The 15,201-nt window shown below is 55.8% G+C and overlaps 1 protein-coding gene across 5 annotated transcripts; it reads left to right on the top strand.

Moving 5' to 3' along the window:
* Window positions 1–275: 275 nt before the first annotated feature.
* Window positions 276–14,743, top strand: RASGRP2 (RAS guanyl releasing protein 2). 5 transcript variants are annotated; one of them, XM_074336616.1, is made up of 17 exons: window positions 276–450; window positions 2,964–3,111; window positions 3,739–3,841; window positions 4,314–4,376; window positions 4,701–4,832; window positions 5,510–5,660; window positions 5,840–6,013; window positions 6,157–6,273; window positions 7,314–7,595; window positions 8,395–8,472; window positions 8,703–8,825; window positions 9,136–9,251; window positions 12,333–12,474; window positions 12,716–12,752; window positions 13,309–13,485; window positions 14,328–14,391; window positions 14,550–14,743. In XM_074336616.1, the coding sequence occupies exons 2-16, from the start codon at window positions 3,039–3,041 to the stop codon at window positions 14,384–14,386; spliced, it is 1,827 nt and encodes a 608-aa protein (XP_074192717.1). In that variant the 5' UTR covers window positions 276–450; window positions 2,964–3,038; the 3' UTR covers window positions 14,387–14,391; window positions 14,550–14,743. The 5 variants fall into 5 exon arrangements, 4 of the variants coding, with proteins under 4 accessions (XP_074192717.1, XP_074192716.1, XP_074192718.1 ...); XM_074336615.1 differs by lacking the exon at window positions 276–450 and adding an exon at window positions 1,037–1,169; XM_074336617.1 differs by lacking the exon at window positions 276–450 and having other exon boundaries at window positions 2,972–3,111; window positions 3,735–3,841.
* The last annotated feature ends 458 nt before the right edge of the window (window positions 14,744–15,201 follow it).

The following is a 15,201-nucleotide window of genomic DNA, read 5'->3' as shown; positions in this document are numbered from 1 at the left end:
TCATAGGTGGTCTAGGCTAGGCCAATGTTGCCCTGGCCTCATTTTGGGAAACGGGGGACCAGAAAGGGCCTGTTTCTAGGCCTCCCATTACCAAGATTGAAGTGTGGGAGAGGTCCTGCCTCCCCAGCCCCGAGGCAGGGAGGGGCAAGCCTCGGAAGGCAGGTTTGGGGTGGGTGGTTTCACAGTGACTGTGTTTGAACCCAAAGGCCGGAAACGGTTACCGGCTCCCCTAGGCCCAGCTTGTGGGGACCCCCACCGCCTCCCAAGTTCCTCCCTAGCGGGGGCCCAGGCCTCCAGGCCTCCAGTTTCCAAGCTGCAGAGAACCCACCCGCAGTTTGCAGCTGCCCCTTTCCATCTGGTCCCTTGGGGAGCCAGGCTTCCGGGGCCCCAGTCCCGCCTGTGTGAGCTGGAGCTCTCCCCACATCCCAGACATCGAGGTCTCGTCTCCAGGTAGCGGCGTTTTCACTCCTCCCTTCCCACAGGCCCCTCTCCCCAAAATGCTCCCATCTTGCTCTAGCCCCTCCCCCACACTTATCACAAGGACCCTCTGCCTCCATGGCCCTGATCTCCACCAAGCCTTTGCCCCCCGCTGCCCGCAGGAAGACGCCCCGGCCCTGCGCCGGGGTAGCCCCGTGGGAACGGTTTTTCTCGAAAACAGGAACCCGGGCCGGGGGCTGGGCGGGGCGCCCCTTCCCCACCGCAGTCCGCTTCCTGCCCCTCCCGGCTTCCTCTGCCCAACACCAGGCAGGGCGGGGGGCACAGGGCCGTCTGGGGTGGCAGGAAAGGGCCCTTGGTTTAGTTCCCCCCTCCACGTCCCGCGGGGCCAGACCTCCGCTCGCCCATTCCCGGCGCAGCCAGTGGCGCAGCCCCCCGCCCGCGGCCCTGGCCTTCCGGCGGCGCGGCAGGGGAGGGGTTAAGCTGCCGCAGGGACCGCCGCGTGCGGGGCGAGAGGGAGCCCGGGTGGGGGTTGGCGCATCCCGCGGTGCGGAGCCCCGCGCAGGGGCGGGGAGGGGAGGGGGCGGCCGCGGCGCGGGGGCGGGGCGGCGGAGAGCGGGGCCGCAGCGCGGAGAGCGGGCGGGAGCCGCAGCCGCAGCGAGGCCTGCGGGCAAGAGCGCACGGAGGTGGCGCCGGCCGGGCCGGGTGCGGGCTCCTTGCCGCGGGTCCCAAGAGTAAGTGGAGCGAGCGCGTGCGGGGCGCTGCGCAGAGGAGGGCCTGGCTCCTAGGAGCCCTCCAGGGCGGCGAGTGGGTTGGTGGGTGGGGAGTCTGCAGCCCGGGTCGGGGGTAGGAGAGAACTGCAGAGAGCTGAGGCGCGGTGGAGGCGGCGACATCTCGGTGCACTTGGCCCTTGCCAGCTGGGTCTCAGGGGACCTTCCCCCACGGATCTCCCATTTAACAGATGAGAAAATTGAGGCTCCTAGAGGCCAAGTGACTCTCAAGGTCACACAACAAGGAAGCGGCAGAGTCAGCAGGGGATGTCTCTGGTTGGTTCCTAGGAAAAGTCCGCCAGAGAACTCCGTGGAGAAGCCCTCGCCCCTACTCCCTAGCCGGGAGGAGTATGTGTATGGGCGGGGTACCTCTCCGTGGTGCAAAGACTCTGCCAGCGGTGGGGGTAAGGGGTGTTAGGACTCTGCGCCGCCGGGCCGGCCCTAGACCGCGGATGAAGGGGTGGTGGTGGGATGGGCATGTGTGCGCACCCACGAGGGTGTGTGCATGTGTGGGAGTGTACATGCGTGTAGGTGCACTGTCTGGCGTGTGTGCACACGTGTGCAGATGTCAGCGCTGCGGTGGCCAAGGAATTCCAGGCTGGCTTGGCGGGAGTGAGCAGAGGGTCCGGGAGCCGGCCCCATCAATGGGTTTGCATTATGGGGAAGAGAGCTAGGTGTGTGTGCCCGAGGGTTCCTTTGCGCAGGTGTGCGCAGGGTGTGGGTGCCATTGTGTGTGACACGGAGGATGAGAGGCGAATGCTTGAGTACTGGGTCTGTGTGAGCCCGGGCATCTTGCACCCAATTATGGGCCCCTGGCCTTGAGTATGGAATGAGCGTCTGTCCCTGCATTGGTGCGTAGGATCCCGCGCTGGAGTTGCTGGTGGAGTCATACAGGCACTCTCCAGCCCCTACGGCAATGGCGCCCCCTTCTGGGCACCCCACTCTGTGTGCCCAAGTGTGGTCAGCCTGTGTGTGCGTTCACAGTTCGACTGTGCAGAACCGGAGCCTGGGTCAGGACCGGCTGGGGAGGAAGATGGCCTGCGGAAGGGCTGAGCCGGGACGGGACCCCTGGGGCCTTCACGGAGGAGGTGGCTAGGGAGCGCGCGGTTCCCAGGCTCAGGCTTCCCGCTGACGCCTCCCGGCTGCCGCGGGCTCCCCCCACCCCACCCCCACCCCCGCCCCAGGAATGTTCCTCTCCACTCCAGCCCTCCTCCCCAGGGGCAGGCCTCTGGGGGCAGCCACAGCCCCGCCTCCCCTTCCCGGGAGGGGGTAAAGCGGGCAGGACGCCTGGGTTCCTGCCCCCTCCCATCCCAGAGAGAAATTCCTCCGAGGTCCCCTCAGGCTCTGGGTTCCCAAAATAACCCTGCGGGGGAAGGGAGGCTGTGGAGGGAGGAAAGCGGGAGGGGCGCCGCGCCGAGCTGCTGGGTGCTGCAGGTGCCTCTGGGAAGCGGGCTCGAGGAGAAGAGGGTCTACGGGTGGTTGGGGCACCAACTAGCCCCCGCAGTCCTGGCTCGTCCCCATCCCTGGGGAGTCCCTCAGCCCTCCCGCGACTCCGAGGGTGGGCCGGAAGCCTCTCGGCGGGTCGGTTTCCCAACTGGTGGGTTGCACCATCCGGGGCCAGACCGTTTAACCCCGGGAGTGGCCGCGGTCGACGACTCCGCCCCTGCCCAGTAGGGGGCGTGCCCGTCCCGCCCCGTTCCAGCCCGTCAGCCGCTCCCCTGGCCAGCGCCTCCGCAGACTCCTACTCTGCCTCTCCAGGGACAGGGGTCCGGTCAGAGCCTCGTGGGTATCTCCCTGAGTGCAGTTTGGCCCAGCCTACCCGCGCCGACAGCTATGGCGGGCACCCTAGACCTGGACAAGGGCTGTACAGTGGAGGAGCTGCTCCGCGGCTGCATCGAAGCCTTCGGTGAGTGGCACGGGAGTACATACCCAGCCTGAGCCCAGCCTGGAGCCTGAACCCGGGTCCCCGCCTCCCAGGGCTGGCCTCAGGTCTGGACCCACCCAGCTCCGCATCCTGTATCCTCTTTAGCGAAAGCCTCCTCTTCATCGTAGAGAGATCCCTATGCTTCAGATAAAATGTTTCTCTTCCCTGGTATGCCGGCGTTGAAGGCAGGGACAGGGTCCCCAGACTCTGACACAGGAGGAGCATTATCTGTTCCCCCGGGGAATCCGGAGGAACTCTCTATCTCCGGCCTGGGAGCTGTTTCCGGCTGATGCGGGGCAGCTTATCTGGTGAAGGGGTGCTCCTTCCCCCAGGCACTCAGGAAATGACCTCTGGATTCTTGACCCCGGGGAACCCAGGCTCCTTCCGCCCCAGCTGGTTCCCCTCCTGACCATGGGCCCGACTCAGACGGTCCCCTCCTCCAGATCCTCCCATCCTGCCTTATTTCTCTCCCATCCTACCTCATCTTTCTAATCCGCCTCCTGGTTCGGGAGTCCTGGGAAAGCAGGAGGTGGGCAGCGGGGTAGGGTTTCGGGACCACGGCTGCGCGATGAAGGGTCAACGGACTTATCTTTGACCCCTCGGAGTTAGATGACTCGGGAAAGGTGCGGGACCCGCAGCTGGTGCGCATGTTCCTTATGATGCACCCCTGGTACATCCCTTCCTCTCAGCTGGCGGCAAAGCTGCTCCACATATATCCTTTGCGGGCTTTGCCAGGGGCCCTTCAGTCCTAGTTCCAGAGCGAGCCCGGCTGCCCAGCCCAGGCTGAGAATGGGCTTCACTCCTAGAGCGTGGGCCCCTCCTGCCCTAGGCTCCACCCTTTTCCTCCACGGGAAACTCATCCTCCACCGGCTCTCTCCCTAACCTAGGCCTTGCCCTCTCCCTCCCTATTGTCTAGGGTCGGTCCCTACTCCCAGCTCAGTCTGCTTCTTGCCTCCCTCCCAGAACCAAGGCCCGGCTGTTCTCAGCAGCCCCAGAACCTAGCCCCCTCCCCACGCACACGCCCTCCCAAAGCTCACCCCTCACCCTTTCCTTTACCCCCTTCCAGAGCTTCAGCTCCGCCTTTGCCCTAGACCGACCCCAGCATTTCTCCTAGAACCAGGCCCCATCCCTGCCTCACTTTATAGAATTAGGCTGCATTTTGGTTTTCCTTAACTCTCCTTCACCTACCAACAATCTCGGAAGGACAACTCCAGTTCGCTGCAGGTGAAAACATGCCACCTGGTCAGGTGAGTCTTCCTCCTGTGCGCTGTCTCCTCCCTCCTCTTTCCCCTTCTCTCAGGCCTCACACTGGCCTGAAGGAGTGGAAAGACCTGGTTCTGGGAGTTGGTCAGGTGGTCAGGTGGGTTTGCCCCAGGCTCTGCCCATGGTGGGTGTGCTGCCACAGGCCAGCCCCTCCTTGGGTTTTCTGATCTGCCTAATGGGGGTGGGGGAGGACAGAGCTAGGAGACAGGGAACCATGGTTTGAGGCTCTTTCCCCCTTTTATGGGGAACTACAACGCCAAGAGATGGTGGGGGAAGGGCTGCCTTGGGTGACTCCCAGCCTCCTCCAGGTACTGGATCTCAGCATTCCCAGCGGAGTTTGACTTGAACCATGAGCTGGCTGAGCAGATCAAGGAGCTGAAGGCTCTGCTGGACCAAGAAGGGAACCGCAGGCACAGCAGCCTCATCGACATCGAGAGCGTGTGTGTGTGGGGCGCTCGGAGGGGGCGGGCGGGGAGGGCACTCAGCATCCTACACTGTCTGTGCTTAATGTTTGTTGAATGAGTGAGAGTCATGTCACCCTCTTGCTTAAAAGCCTTCTATGGTTCTCTGTCACCTTCAAAATGTCTCAGCTGGGAATTAAGGCCTCTCACAGTCTTGGGCCAGCTTGGTCTCATCTTCCACAGCCCAGCCCGTCCTAGGCACCTCATCCTGCAGCTACACGGGTCCACTTATCTGCTTGTGTTGTTCCCCTTGCCTCTCTGTGTTATCACACTCCGCTCAGGTGTGGAGTGTCTGTGGGCTCTGAGGTCCCCGGCCCTTCCAGGACAGAATTTGTTCCTTCCTCTGTTCCCCCGTGGCACTTTGTGCAAAGACCTGTACACACGCCACACGGTTTGGTGATTGTTCGTTTCTGTGTCTGTCTCCCTCAGTAGCGTGTGAGCTGGTCGGGGGCAGGAACCCTGTTTTGTTCATCTCTGTACCCCTAGCGCCTGGCACAGAGTACGTCTTCCCTGATCATGTGTGGAGTACATGATGAGGGGAGATGGCAGGAGTTCTGGGACTGGGACCTCGTGGAGGTCCTCAGGCAGCTTGAGTGGTGTGTCTGCGTGAGTGTGGGGCATCTCCAGCAAAGGGCTTACTGCCCCTGCTCCCCCAGCCCTACGTATAAGTGGAAACGGCAGGTGACCCAGCGGAACCCCATGGCACAGAAAAAGCGCAAGATGTCCCTGTTGTTCGACCACCTGGAGCCAATGGAGCTGGCGGAACATCTCACCTACCTGGAGTATCGCTCATTCTGCAAAATCCTGGTGCGGCCGGAGGCCTTTGGTCGGGGAGAGTGTGGGTTGGGGAGGAGGTCCTAGGAGGGGCCGGGTCCCTGGGGTGGGTGGGTGGTTTCAGTGTAACCACCAAAGGGCAGCTGGAGGGTGAGGAGTGGCTCTGGGGAGGAGAGGGGCCCATAGGGCGCTGATTCCACTCTCACCCCCAGTTCCAGGACTATCACAGTTTCGTGACTCATGGCTGCACCGTGGACAATCCTGTCCTGGAGCGGTTCATCTCCCTCTTCAACAGTGTGTCGCAGTGGGTGCAGCTCATGATTCTCAGCAAACCCACAGCCCCACAGCGGGCCCTAGTCATAACACACTTCGTCCACGTGGCGGAGGTACCTGCCCCTCCCCTGCCCCCAATTGTCCGTCTGGCCGAGTCCCCCCTTTCCACGGACCAACTGCCTCCTCTCCAGAAAAGCTGGGCCAAATTCTGGGCCCACTCAGTGACCCCGCCTCCCTCTCTCCCTTTGTCTCCCAGAAGCTGCTGCAGCTGCAGAACTTCAACACGCTGATGGCGGTGGTCGGGGGCCTGAGCCACAGCTCTATCTCCCGCCTCAAGGAGACCCACAGCCACGTCAGCCCCGAGACTATCAAGGTGCCTGGGACTGGGGTTCTGGAGAGCAGCCTTAGCAAGCCTGGGGGCCAGCCTTGCCAGGTCTGGCCTCACTGGAAACTCCCAGCAGTGAGTGCTGGGCACTCCTGCTCTTATTTGACAGATGAGGAAACTGAGGCTCGGAGGGATTCAATGCTTTTCCCAGCTTCCACACGAAAGTGGCAGAGTGGGGGGCTCACAGGTCTGCCTGACTCCAAAGCTTGTGCTTTCTCCTCCTTTTATTTTGTTTAACATGTGGGAGACATACATATAGAAAAGTATATAAAATATATATATGGTTTAAAGAAAAATTATAAAGAAAACGCCTGTGTAACCACCACCCAGGTCAAGAAATAGAACATTGCCAGCCCCTGAAGCTCCCAGAACCTTAGAGCATAACTCCCTTCCCATCAGAGGTAACCAATGTCATGACTTTTGTAACAATGATGACCTTGCTTTTCTTTATAGCTTTACCACGTATGCACGCATCCCAAAGCAATGGCTTTCTTGTTGCCTATGTTTGAACTTTCTAGAAACGGAATCATGTTGTATCTGTTACTTCATAGCTTCTTTCCTTCTTGCATTCTGTTATGTGGACAATCGTTAATTTCCATTACCATATAATATTTTATCATAAGCCCTCTCCAATTTATGTATCTACTGTACTTTTGAACATTTGGGGTTTTCCACTGTTGGCTGTTAGGAACGACATATCTAAGAACATTCTTCTAGATCATTTTCCTGTGCTGCTTTGCCTCCCTGAGCCTCAGTTTCTTCTCCTGTTAAATGATGATAATCTGGGCCAGGCCTGGTGTAGAGGTGTGGTATTTGGCAGTGGGTGTTCCCTCAAACTCATGACCTATGAACTCTGACCCCCAGGGGCTAAGGGAGTCAGTGTTGGGGGACAGTGAGGAAGGATTTTGACCTTTCACCCATCCCTGATTCTGAGCCTCATCCTCTCCCACATTTCCAGGGCTGAGGGGGGAGGATGGTTGAGCCAGTGTTGTGTGTGTGTGTGTGACCTTCTGCCGTTTGCCCCCCAGCTCTGGGAAGGCCTGACAGAATTAGTGACGGCCACTGGCAACTATGGCAACTACCGACGCCGGTTGGCAGCCTGTGTGGGTTTCCGCTTCCCTATCTTGGGTGTTCACCTCAAGGACCTGGTGGCCCTGCAGCTGGCATTACCTGACTGGCTGGACCCTGCCCGGACCCGACTTAATGGGGCCAAGATGAAGCAGCTCTTTAGCATCCTGGAGGAGCTAGCCATGGTGACCAGCCTTCGGCCACCTGTGCAGGCCAACCCTGACCTGCTGAGCCTGCTCACGGTGAGGGGCCAGGTACCACAGTGGACAGCCACACCTGGTCCTGGGTTTACACAAGGCTGCCGGCTTGGCCTCAGCTTCTCGGTTGTGGTCAAGAGACTGAGATCCATCCTGGCTCCAGAGTTTGGAACGAACTCTGAGATGGGTTCTAGGCTCCAGGCGGGACTGTGGTGGGCTTGAGGCTGGGTCTGGGCCCTGGATTGAGTTCCTAGCTGTGGGTTGTGTTCAAGGTTTGGAGCCAAGCTCTGGATTCTGAGTGTAGGGGTAGTTTTCCACCCTCAGGTCCTGAGCTCTGAGGTTCTGGGCCTGGCTTGGGACTCGGTTTTGAGGTCTAGGGTCAGAGTTGCGTTGTAGTCTGGATCTGGACTAGGTTCTAGACATGGGGCCGAGGCTTAGGTTTTGGGTTTGCAGTGAATTCTTAGCTGTCTCTAAGCTCTGGACTGGGATCAGGATTGCAGTCTGAGCTGATTCTGGTTGCTGGATTGGGGTCTAGGTTGGGGTGAATTTGAGAGCTCTCGGCTGTGTTCTGACATAGATTCTTGGCTAAGATCTTGGCAGTGCATTGTGCTCAAGGTTTAAGGCCAAGCTGGGGTTCTGGTCTGTGCTAGGCTGGCGTGTGGTTGCTGGGGTGTGTTCAAAGCTGGCCTTTGTCCCGAGTCTAGCTTCTGGACTAGACTTGGGGCTGCACTGTGGCCTCTAGGTGGACATTGTGACCTTGGGCTCTGGGCAGTGGGCTCCTGAGAGCAGCGGGCTCCTGAGAGCAGCGGGGGCCAGTGGGTGTGATCAGACCTGTGTGTTGCAGGTGTCGCTGGATCAATATCAGACGGAGGATGAGCTCTACCAGCTGTCCCTTCAGAGAGAACCGCGCTCCAAGTCCTCGGTGAGGAGGGGAACCCGCTTCCTCACGCTGCCCGTCCGCCTCCTCCCCCACCTCTGCCCCACCTGAGAAGCCTGGGATGTGACGGCAGGAGGAGCTCTTAGCGGCAGGAGGAGCTCTTAGCGGCTACTTGTTGTGCAGGTTCCCTTATCTCCAGGGCTTCCCCTCTCTGCTCCCCTGGGCCCTGGGCTCCCTCGCCTCTGGCCCTCACTCAGGCCCAACCATTCCCACAGCCAACCAGCCCCACAAGCTGCACCCCACCTCCCCGGGCCCCAGTGCTGGAGGAGTGGACCTCAGCTGCCAAACCAAAGCTGGATCAGGCGCTCCTGGTGGAACACATCGAGAAAATGGTGGAGGTGAGATGCTATGGTGGCCCGCTCTGGAGCCTGAGGGGCAGGGGACAGGTCTTGAGTGGTCAATCCAGGCTGGTTTTGCCAGGGCACCACCTTGGGAGCCATGACCAGTGCCATGTTCAAGGGCCAGCACCCAGTCTCCAGAAGGCATGGGTGGGTTTGGGGTGGGAGTATGGAAAAGGGAGGTGGTGGGGGAGATGGACGGCCGCCCACATCTGAGACACCCCTCATAACATGGACTGGGGGTATCGACAGGATGGGCCTGATGGGCCCCTTATTCTCCTGCCCGTGTGTGTACCTCTGTGTCCCCCAGTCTGTGTTCCGGAACTTTGACGTCGATGGGGATGGCCACATCTCACAGGAAGAGTTCCAGATCATCCGTGGGAACTTCCCTTACCTCAGCGCCTTTGGGGACCTCGACCAGAACCAGTGAGGAGGCCTGGGGGCTGGGGGAGAGGGAAAGCAGGCTCACTTCCCCTTGGGTTTCAGCTTCCTGCTGTGCAAGGTCAGGCCATTGGACCAAATGATCTCAGCAGAGGAAGATGCCAGTGTGGGGAGGGGTTCTTATTTGGTGGGGGGAGGCTGCCGGCTGGCCCAGGGTTACCTCACTCGTTCAGACAGATGGGAGCTCCACCTGCATCTTACAAAGACTGTGGCCTGGGGACTGTTGCTACACAAATGCCATTTTATTTGTGGAGTTCACAGCTGGCAAAAAGTGTGGGCAAGTTGAACTCCTGGGTAGCCTGTTTTAATGAGTAGATAAGAAAGGCCTGCAATTAGCAGCACCACTTGCTTATCAACAATTCACAAGCTGACAATTTGGACAAACAGCTGGTTCTCTGAAGTAGGTTAAATGTGCAACCACGTTCATACCCGTTTTGCTGAACAGACAAAATTCCAATCAAAATTGACAGTCCATCTCAGGGTGACTGATTTTTTAATGTTAATCCATATTTTCAAAACCTGGGCTTTTTTCCATATTACAAAATTCTATGGTTAAAAAAACGTCCAGGTAGTAAACTAGATTTGTAGTGAACAAAGTGTATAAAGCAAGAAGTGGAAATTTCCCTTCCTCCTTTCTGCTCGGTAGAGGTTATCATCAGTGACTCCACTAGCAATATTCCTGGTTTGGCAGTACGTGTATCCTTCCAGTCTTTTTTTTTTTCGTGTATATGCAAATTTAATATAGATTTTGTTTGCCTGTGTCTGTGTCATAAACAAACAGGATTATATAGTATACATGTAGCTCTGCCCATGGTGTTTATTGTAGTTGCTTTGTTTTCCCACCCAGAGTTGACACAGAGTTCCAAGTTATCTCCTTGGGTTGGTGGGGGAATTTTTTTTCCAGGCTGCACTTTCCATGAAGATGAAGCTCTTGGAGACTTTTGAGGCCCCAGCTTCATGCAGGAGTCCCAACCTTAATTCCCCACCACCTGCAGGCCCCAGGCCTTGTGCCTGGCCACTCGTTGGGTATCAGAACCCAGCCCCTGGCTCACCAGGAGGGAGACCAGCAACCCCTCCCAGGGCAGCTGCAGTGTCCAGCCCCAACTAACTGCCTCAGCTTGCAGCTCCCTCTTGTTCCTGGAACTTGGGAGTTTTCATTTCTTTCTTGCTAACTCCCCCATGCCTGTAATGCAATTATTGATAGAGTTTAACCAGCACCCAGGTATTTATAGCAGCAGGGCTCTCAGTTGTTGTTGTTGTTGTTTTTGTCCCCGTCTTGGTGGAACTGCACACCTTGCTCTTTTTGCTTTTGTTTTTCACTGAAACCTTTATCATAGACAACCGTGCATGCCGACTTCTGCAGAACTACCTCGTTCTTTAGACCAGCTGCAGAATATTCCACGGTGTGGCTGGGCCATTTACCTCAGCGTTCTCCTGCTGGTGGACACGTAGACTGTTCCCAGTTTTTTGCTATTAATACATACCAGGCTGCTGTGAACGTCTTTGTAGCGATGCGCTCAGGCCACTGTTTCTGTAGGAGAAATTCCTAGAAGTGGGATAATTGGATCAAACGATGGGCACATTCTAAATTAGGAGAGAGACTGCCAAAGTGACCTCAGGCAAGGTTGTGCCAGCTTGCACCCCCATCAGCAGCAAACGAGTGCCCATTTCCCAACTTCCTTGCCAACAATGGATGCTATAATAAGCTTTACAATTTTGGCAAATGGTGTCTTGGTTAAATTCGCATTTCTTTAATCCTTGTGGGGTAGGATATCTTTTCATATGTTTATTGGCCATTTATATTTCTTCTGTTAATTGCCTGTTCATAGTCTTTGTCCATTATTCCACTGGGTTTGTTGGTCTTTTTCTCATTGATTTTTAGAATCTCTGTTAATGGATATTAACCCTTTGCTGTTGAATATGTTTGCAAATATTTTCTCCCAGTCTGTCATTTATGTTGTCTTTTCCCATATAAAATTTTTAAAAAAATTTGTGTGCTCAATATGTCAGTCTTTTCCTTTATGGCTTCTTGGATTTGTGTTACATGTAAAAAGGCCCTTACCCCTTATTCTCTTATACCTTTTCAAATACTTCGATAATAAGTTTTGTTTTCCACACTGGTGTTTTCAATTCAGTGGGAATTTCGTTTTCATGCACAGTATGACGTAGGAGTCCAGACTGTATTGTTTTCAAACTGGCCAGTTGTCCCAATGCCCCGTTGATTTGATCACATCATGGAGACTCAGATAAAATGGGTGGGAATTTGCAGCAAGGACCAGCCCTGACAGAAATAGCTTTCGGTAGCCCAGGACCTGTTAACTACACAGACACTGTTGCAAATGCGCCACGTGTACTATCTCATTTAATCCTCACAAGCCCTCCTGAGGTGTAGGGATTACCGTTATCCCCACTTACAGAAGCGGGAGCTGAGGCACAGGGACATTAGGCAGCCTGAGGTCACACAGCCAGGCAGTAGTGGCACCGGCATTTGAATTGAGGTTTATCTCCAGAGCTCCTGCTCACTATTTGCCTGTAATATGGGAATAGGTGAAAAAAGGATTCTGTGGGCAGCCCTAGATAATGTGGGAAACACTGATTACAGGTGTCTTTCTGGCAGCATTATGCAAGAGTGAGGCGAGTGCAGCTTTCCCCAATCTTACCTGGCACCACAAGTCAGCAGAGATCTCTTAATTCTCAGGACTCCTAACTGGTGTTCTGCAGAGCTCACTTTGGGAAACAGAACTCATAATCCCGGGGGAACGATAATCACAGCCCTTTTAGTTTACACACCAACTCTGAAGTGGGCAGGGCAGGAATTACAACTCCCATTTTCCCCCGGAGGAAACCCAGGGGAAGACACTTGCCCAAGACACACAGCTAGTTAGTAGCAGCCACTATATCTGCCTGGCTCCAAGTCTAGTGTTCTTTCTCCTCCCTGCACCAGGGGTCCAAAATCAGGAGTGTGGTGAGGACCCTTTATTTGTCAGCGGGTTTTTACAGTGGGATGTGTTAGGCTGGTTGTGGGAGGGGAGGGCCCAAACTTAGGTGCTCCCCCTACCCCGACAGGGATGGCTGCATCAGCAGGGAGGAGATGGTCTCCTACTTCCTGCGCTCCAGCTCCATGCTGGGCGGCCGCATGGGCTTCGTACACAACTTCCACGAGAGCAACTCCTTGCGCCCGGTTGCCTGCCGCCACTGCAAGGCCCTGGTGAGCCCCCGCCCAAGCCACACCCCTCCAGCCCCACCCCCACCCCGCCCTGCCCTCCCTTTTGGTCCCGCCCCTGCCAGAGCCTTCTCAGCCATTAATTCCACCTGCCTCTCTTGCTGTTCTGCACATAACCCTGGGGGGGCCCAGAGAGGGTCAGTCCCAGTCCTTGCCCTTGAAAGGAAGAAGTAGACTCATCACCTCTAAATCCCTCCCCGCCAGCACAGCCCCTCCTCTATTTCAGATCCTGGGCATCTACAAGCAGGGCCTCAAATGCCGAGGTGAGATGGAAAGGCAGGGCTACTGGACTGAGTTTGTTATTTGTTTTATTTTATTTTATATTTTACTTTAATTAAAGTTTATTGGGGTGACAATTGTTAGTAAAGTTACATAGATTTCAGGTGTACAATTCTGTAATACGTCATCTATATCTCACATTATGTGTTCACTGCCCAGATTCAGTTCTTCTATCACCATATATTTGTGGTCTGAGTTTTTTTGGAAGAGTTACTATCTGGGTGGGAACTCTTATTTTGGTAGGGTGATTGCAAAGGAGTGATGTACCTTGGAGCCAGAGAGGCAAGATGATTATATGTGAAGGGGGTAGCCTTGCAGAGGGCTTTAATTTTGGCAAGGCAGCTGCCCAGGAATGAAGAACTTTGGAAAGGGCATAGACTGGCAAATAGGACGAAGAGAGCACTTTGGAAGGAGACTCTTGTTTTGGTGGGGCAGCTGCTCAGGAGCAAAGGAAGCTGGAGAGAGGGGCAGGCCGGGAGAATGGGATGGAGGTTGTTCTGACCAATGGCCCTGGCTGGGCTCCCCATCTGCCTCCTCCAGCCTGTGGTGTGAACTGCCACAAGCAGTGCAAGGATCGTCTGTCAGTTGAGTGCCGGCGCAGGGCCCAGAGTGTGAGTCTGGAGGGGTCTACACCCTCACCCTCACCCACACACACCCACCATCGCGCCTTCAGCTTCTCTCTGCCCCGCCCAGGCAGGCGAGGCTCTCGGCCTCCAGGTAAGAGGGGGTCTCATTCTGTATTGGCCTGTGGAGGGAGGGGGCAAGGGAAGCAGGGTCATTGTGGCAAAGTCTTAACTTATCCAGATGGAAATCATTTCAGAGCTTGTAATTCTCTTATTTTGGTGGGGCGATGAAGAGGGGTTGGACAGGTAAGGGTGCCAGAAGGTGGCCAGGGACCCCTTGCCTCTGAGGCTGAGGAGAAGAGAACCTCTAATATATAAAGAAAAGTAAAAATGAAAGAGACTTCAAGATTCCAGTCAGACTCTTATTTTGTTAGGGGGATTGACAATGGATTGGAGAGGGAGTTACGTGAGTCATTTGCTTTCCTTTTTGGCTCTTCTGGAGGCTGTTCTGAGAAAAGTTCCTTGCTCCCCAAATCTCCTGGCAGCTTTCTTGGGGTTTCTGGTGGTTTTAGGTCAGTTTGCTGAATGACAATTCCTCAAATGATTATTTTGCTGAGAGCAGTCTAAACAACTATGTTAAACTGGGGTCTAAGGCAGTTGACCACAACCGTTTGGACTGGCATAAGTTCTCAAAAATAGAAAAGATAAAACCATTTGCATCGAGCCTTCCAGAAGTGCTGGGGTCTAAAATATGAAACACACACAAAATTGACATTTAAGCAAACTGCACTGACAAATCTGTGGCTGCGAAAAAGCTACAGCAAAATGAAAACCTAGAAAAAGCCTCAAAAATCGGGCCGTTTGGTAATCCAGTGAATTGATTTTTGGTGGATGGGTCTGCTTCTGGGCTGGGGCAGGGTGCCTCCTGTGAGAGGGAGGAAGGGTTGCTGAGGGCATGGGAACCCAGGAGTTGGTTCTGCCACCCGCCCCGTGCAGAGATCCGAGAGGAGGAGGTACAGACGGTTGAGGATGGCGTGTTTGACATCCACCTGTAATGATGGTGAGTCCTCCCCCAGCCTGTTCCAGCACCTCCCCGCTGAGGGGTGGGAGAGTTGGCGGATCAGGAAAAGGGGTGCTCTGTCCAAATGGCCCAGGCCAGGTGGACTCCTACTTTTTTGGTGCGGGTCTTCCTCACTACCTCTGTTTTTCTTTTCCCAGCTGTGACTGGATCAAGCACTCATGCCTGACTTGGAGAAAAGACCTGGACCAGAGCAGGGAGCCTGGGGCTGGGGGGCGGGGTGTGAGGGTGGCATGCATCTGAGGGCAGGGCCAGGGCTGGTGTCCCTAAGGTTGTACAGACTCTTGTGAATATTTGTATTTCCCAGATGGAATAAAAAGGCCCGTGTCATGAATCTGGACCATCAGAGCCTAGAATCCTCGAGGGGGCAGGGGCATGTAATTACAGGGACTGGAGTCTAGAACTTTGCAGTCAGAGAGTCTTGGGAGACCTGGAATCTGTCCCTGGAATCTTGGTGGGGACTAGAATCCTGGGGGATGGAACCTTAGAACCAGAAAACCTTGGAACATAAGCACCTTGGAGAGGGTCTGAAATCTCAAGTCCAGAATCATGGGGGGTCTAAAACTGGAAACTACCACGTCTTTACACCCCGAATTGCTGGGCCCAGTGGTCATGTGTAACCATAGCCTTCAGCCCACAGCCAAAATTCCCTTGCTTCACAGGTGGCCTTTCAGCTCCTGCTTGAATACTTCCAGCTATGGGGAGCTCACTGCAGAGAATCATGGGAGAGAGCCGGCAGCCCAGAGTGCTGGCTGTGGGGGAAGAGGGGTAGGGGCCTGGGCAGCTTTCCTA

The sequence above is a fragment of the Rhinolophus sinicus genome, linkage group LG06, assembly GCF_036562045.2.
Source record: "Rhinolophus sinicus isolate RSC01 linkage group LG06, ASM3656204v1, whole genome shotgun sequence".
NCBI lineage: Eukaryota > Metazoa > Chordata > Mammalia > Chiroptera > Rhinolophidae > Rhinolophus > Rhinolophus sinicus.
Note: the sequence above shows the minus strand (reverse complement) of the source record. Positions and strands in the feature narration are given on the sequence as shown.

Coding starts and splice junctions, on each gene's coding strand:
- RASGRP2 (XM_074336616.1), top strand. CDS start 3,039: ATGGCGGGCACCCTAGACCTGGACAAGGGCTGTACAGTGGAGGAGCTG. Junction 3,112..3,738: donor CGGCTGCATCGAAGCCTTCG/GTGAGTGGCACG, acceptor CCTCGGAGTTAG/ATGACTCGGGAAAGGTGCGG. Junction 6,014..6,156: donor ACTTCGTCCACGTGGCGGAG/GTACCTGCCCCT, acceptor TTTGTCTCCCAG/AAGCTGCTGCAGCTGCAGAA.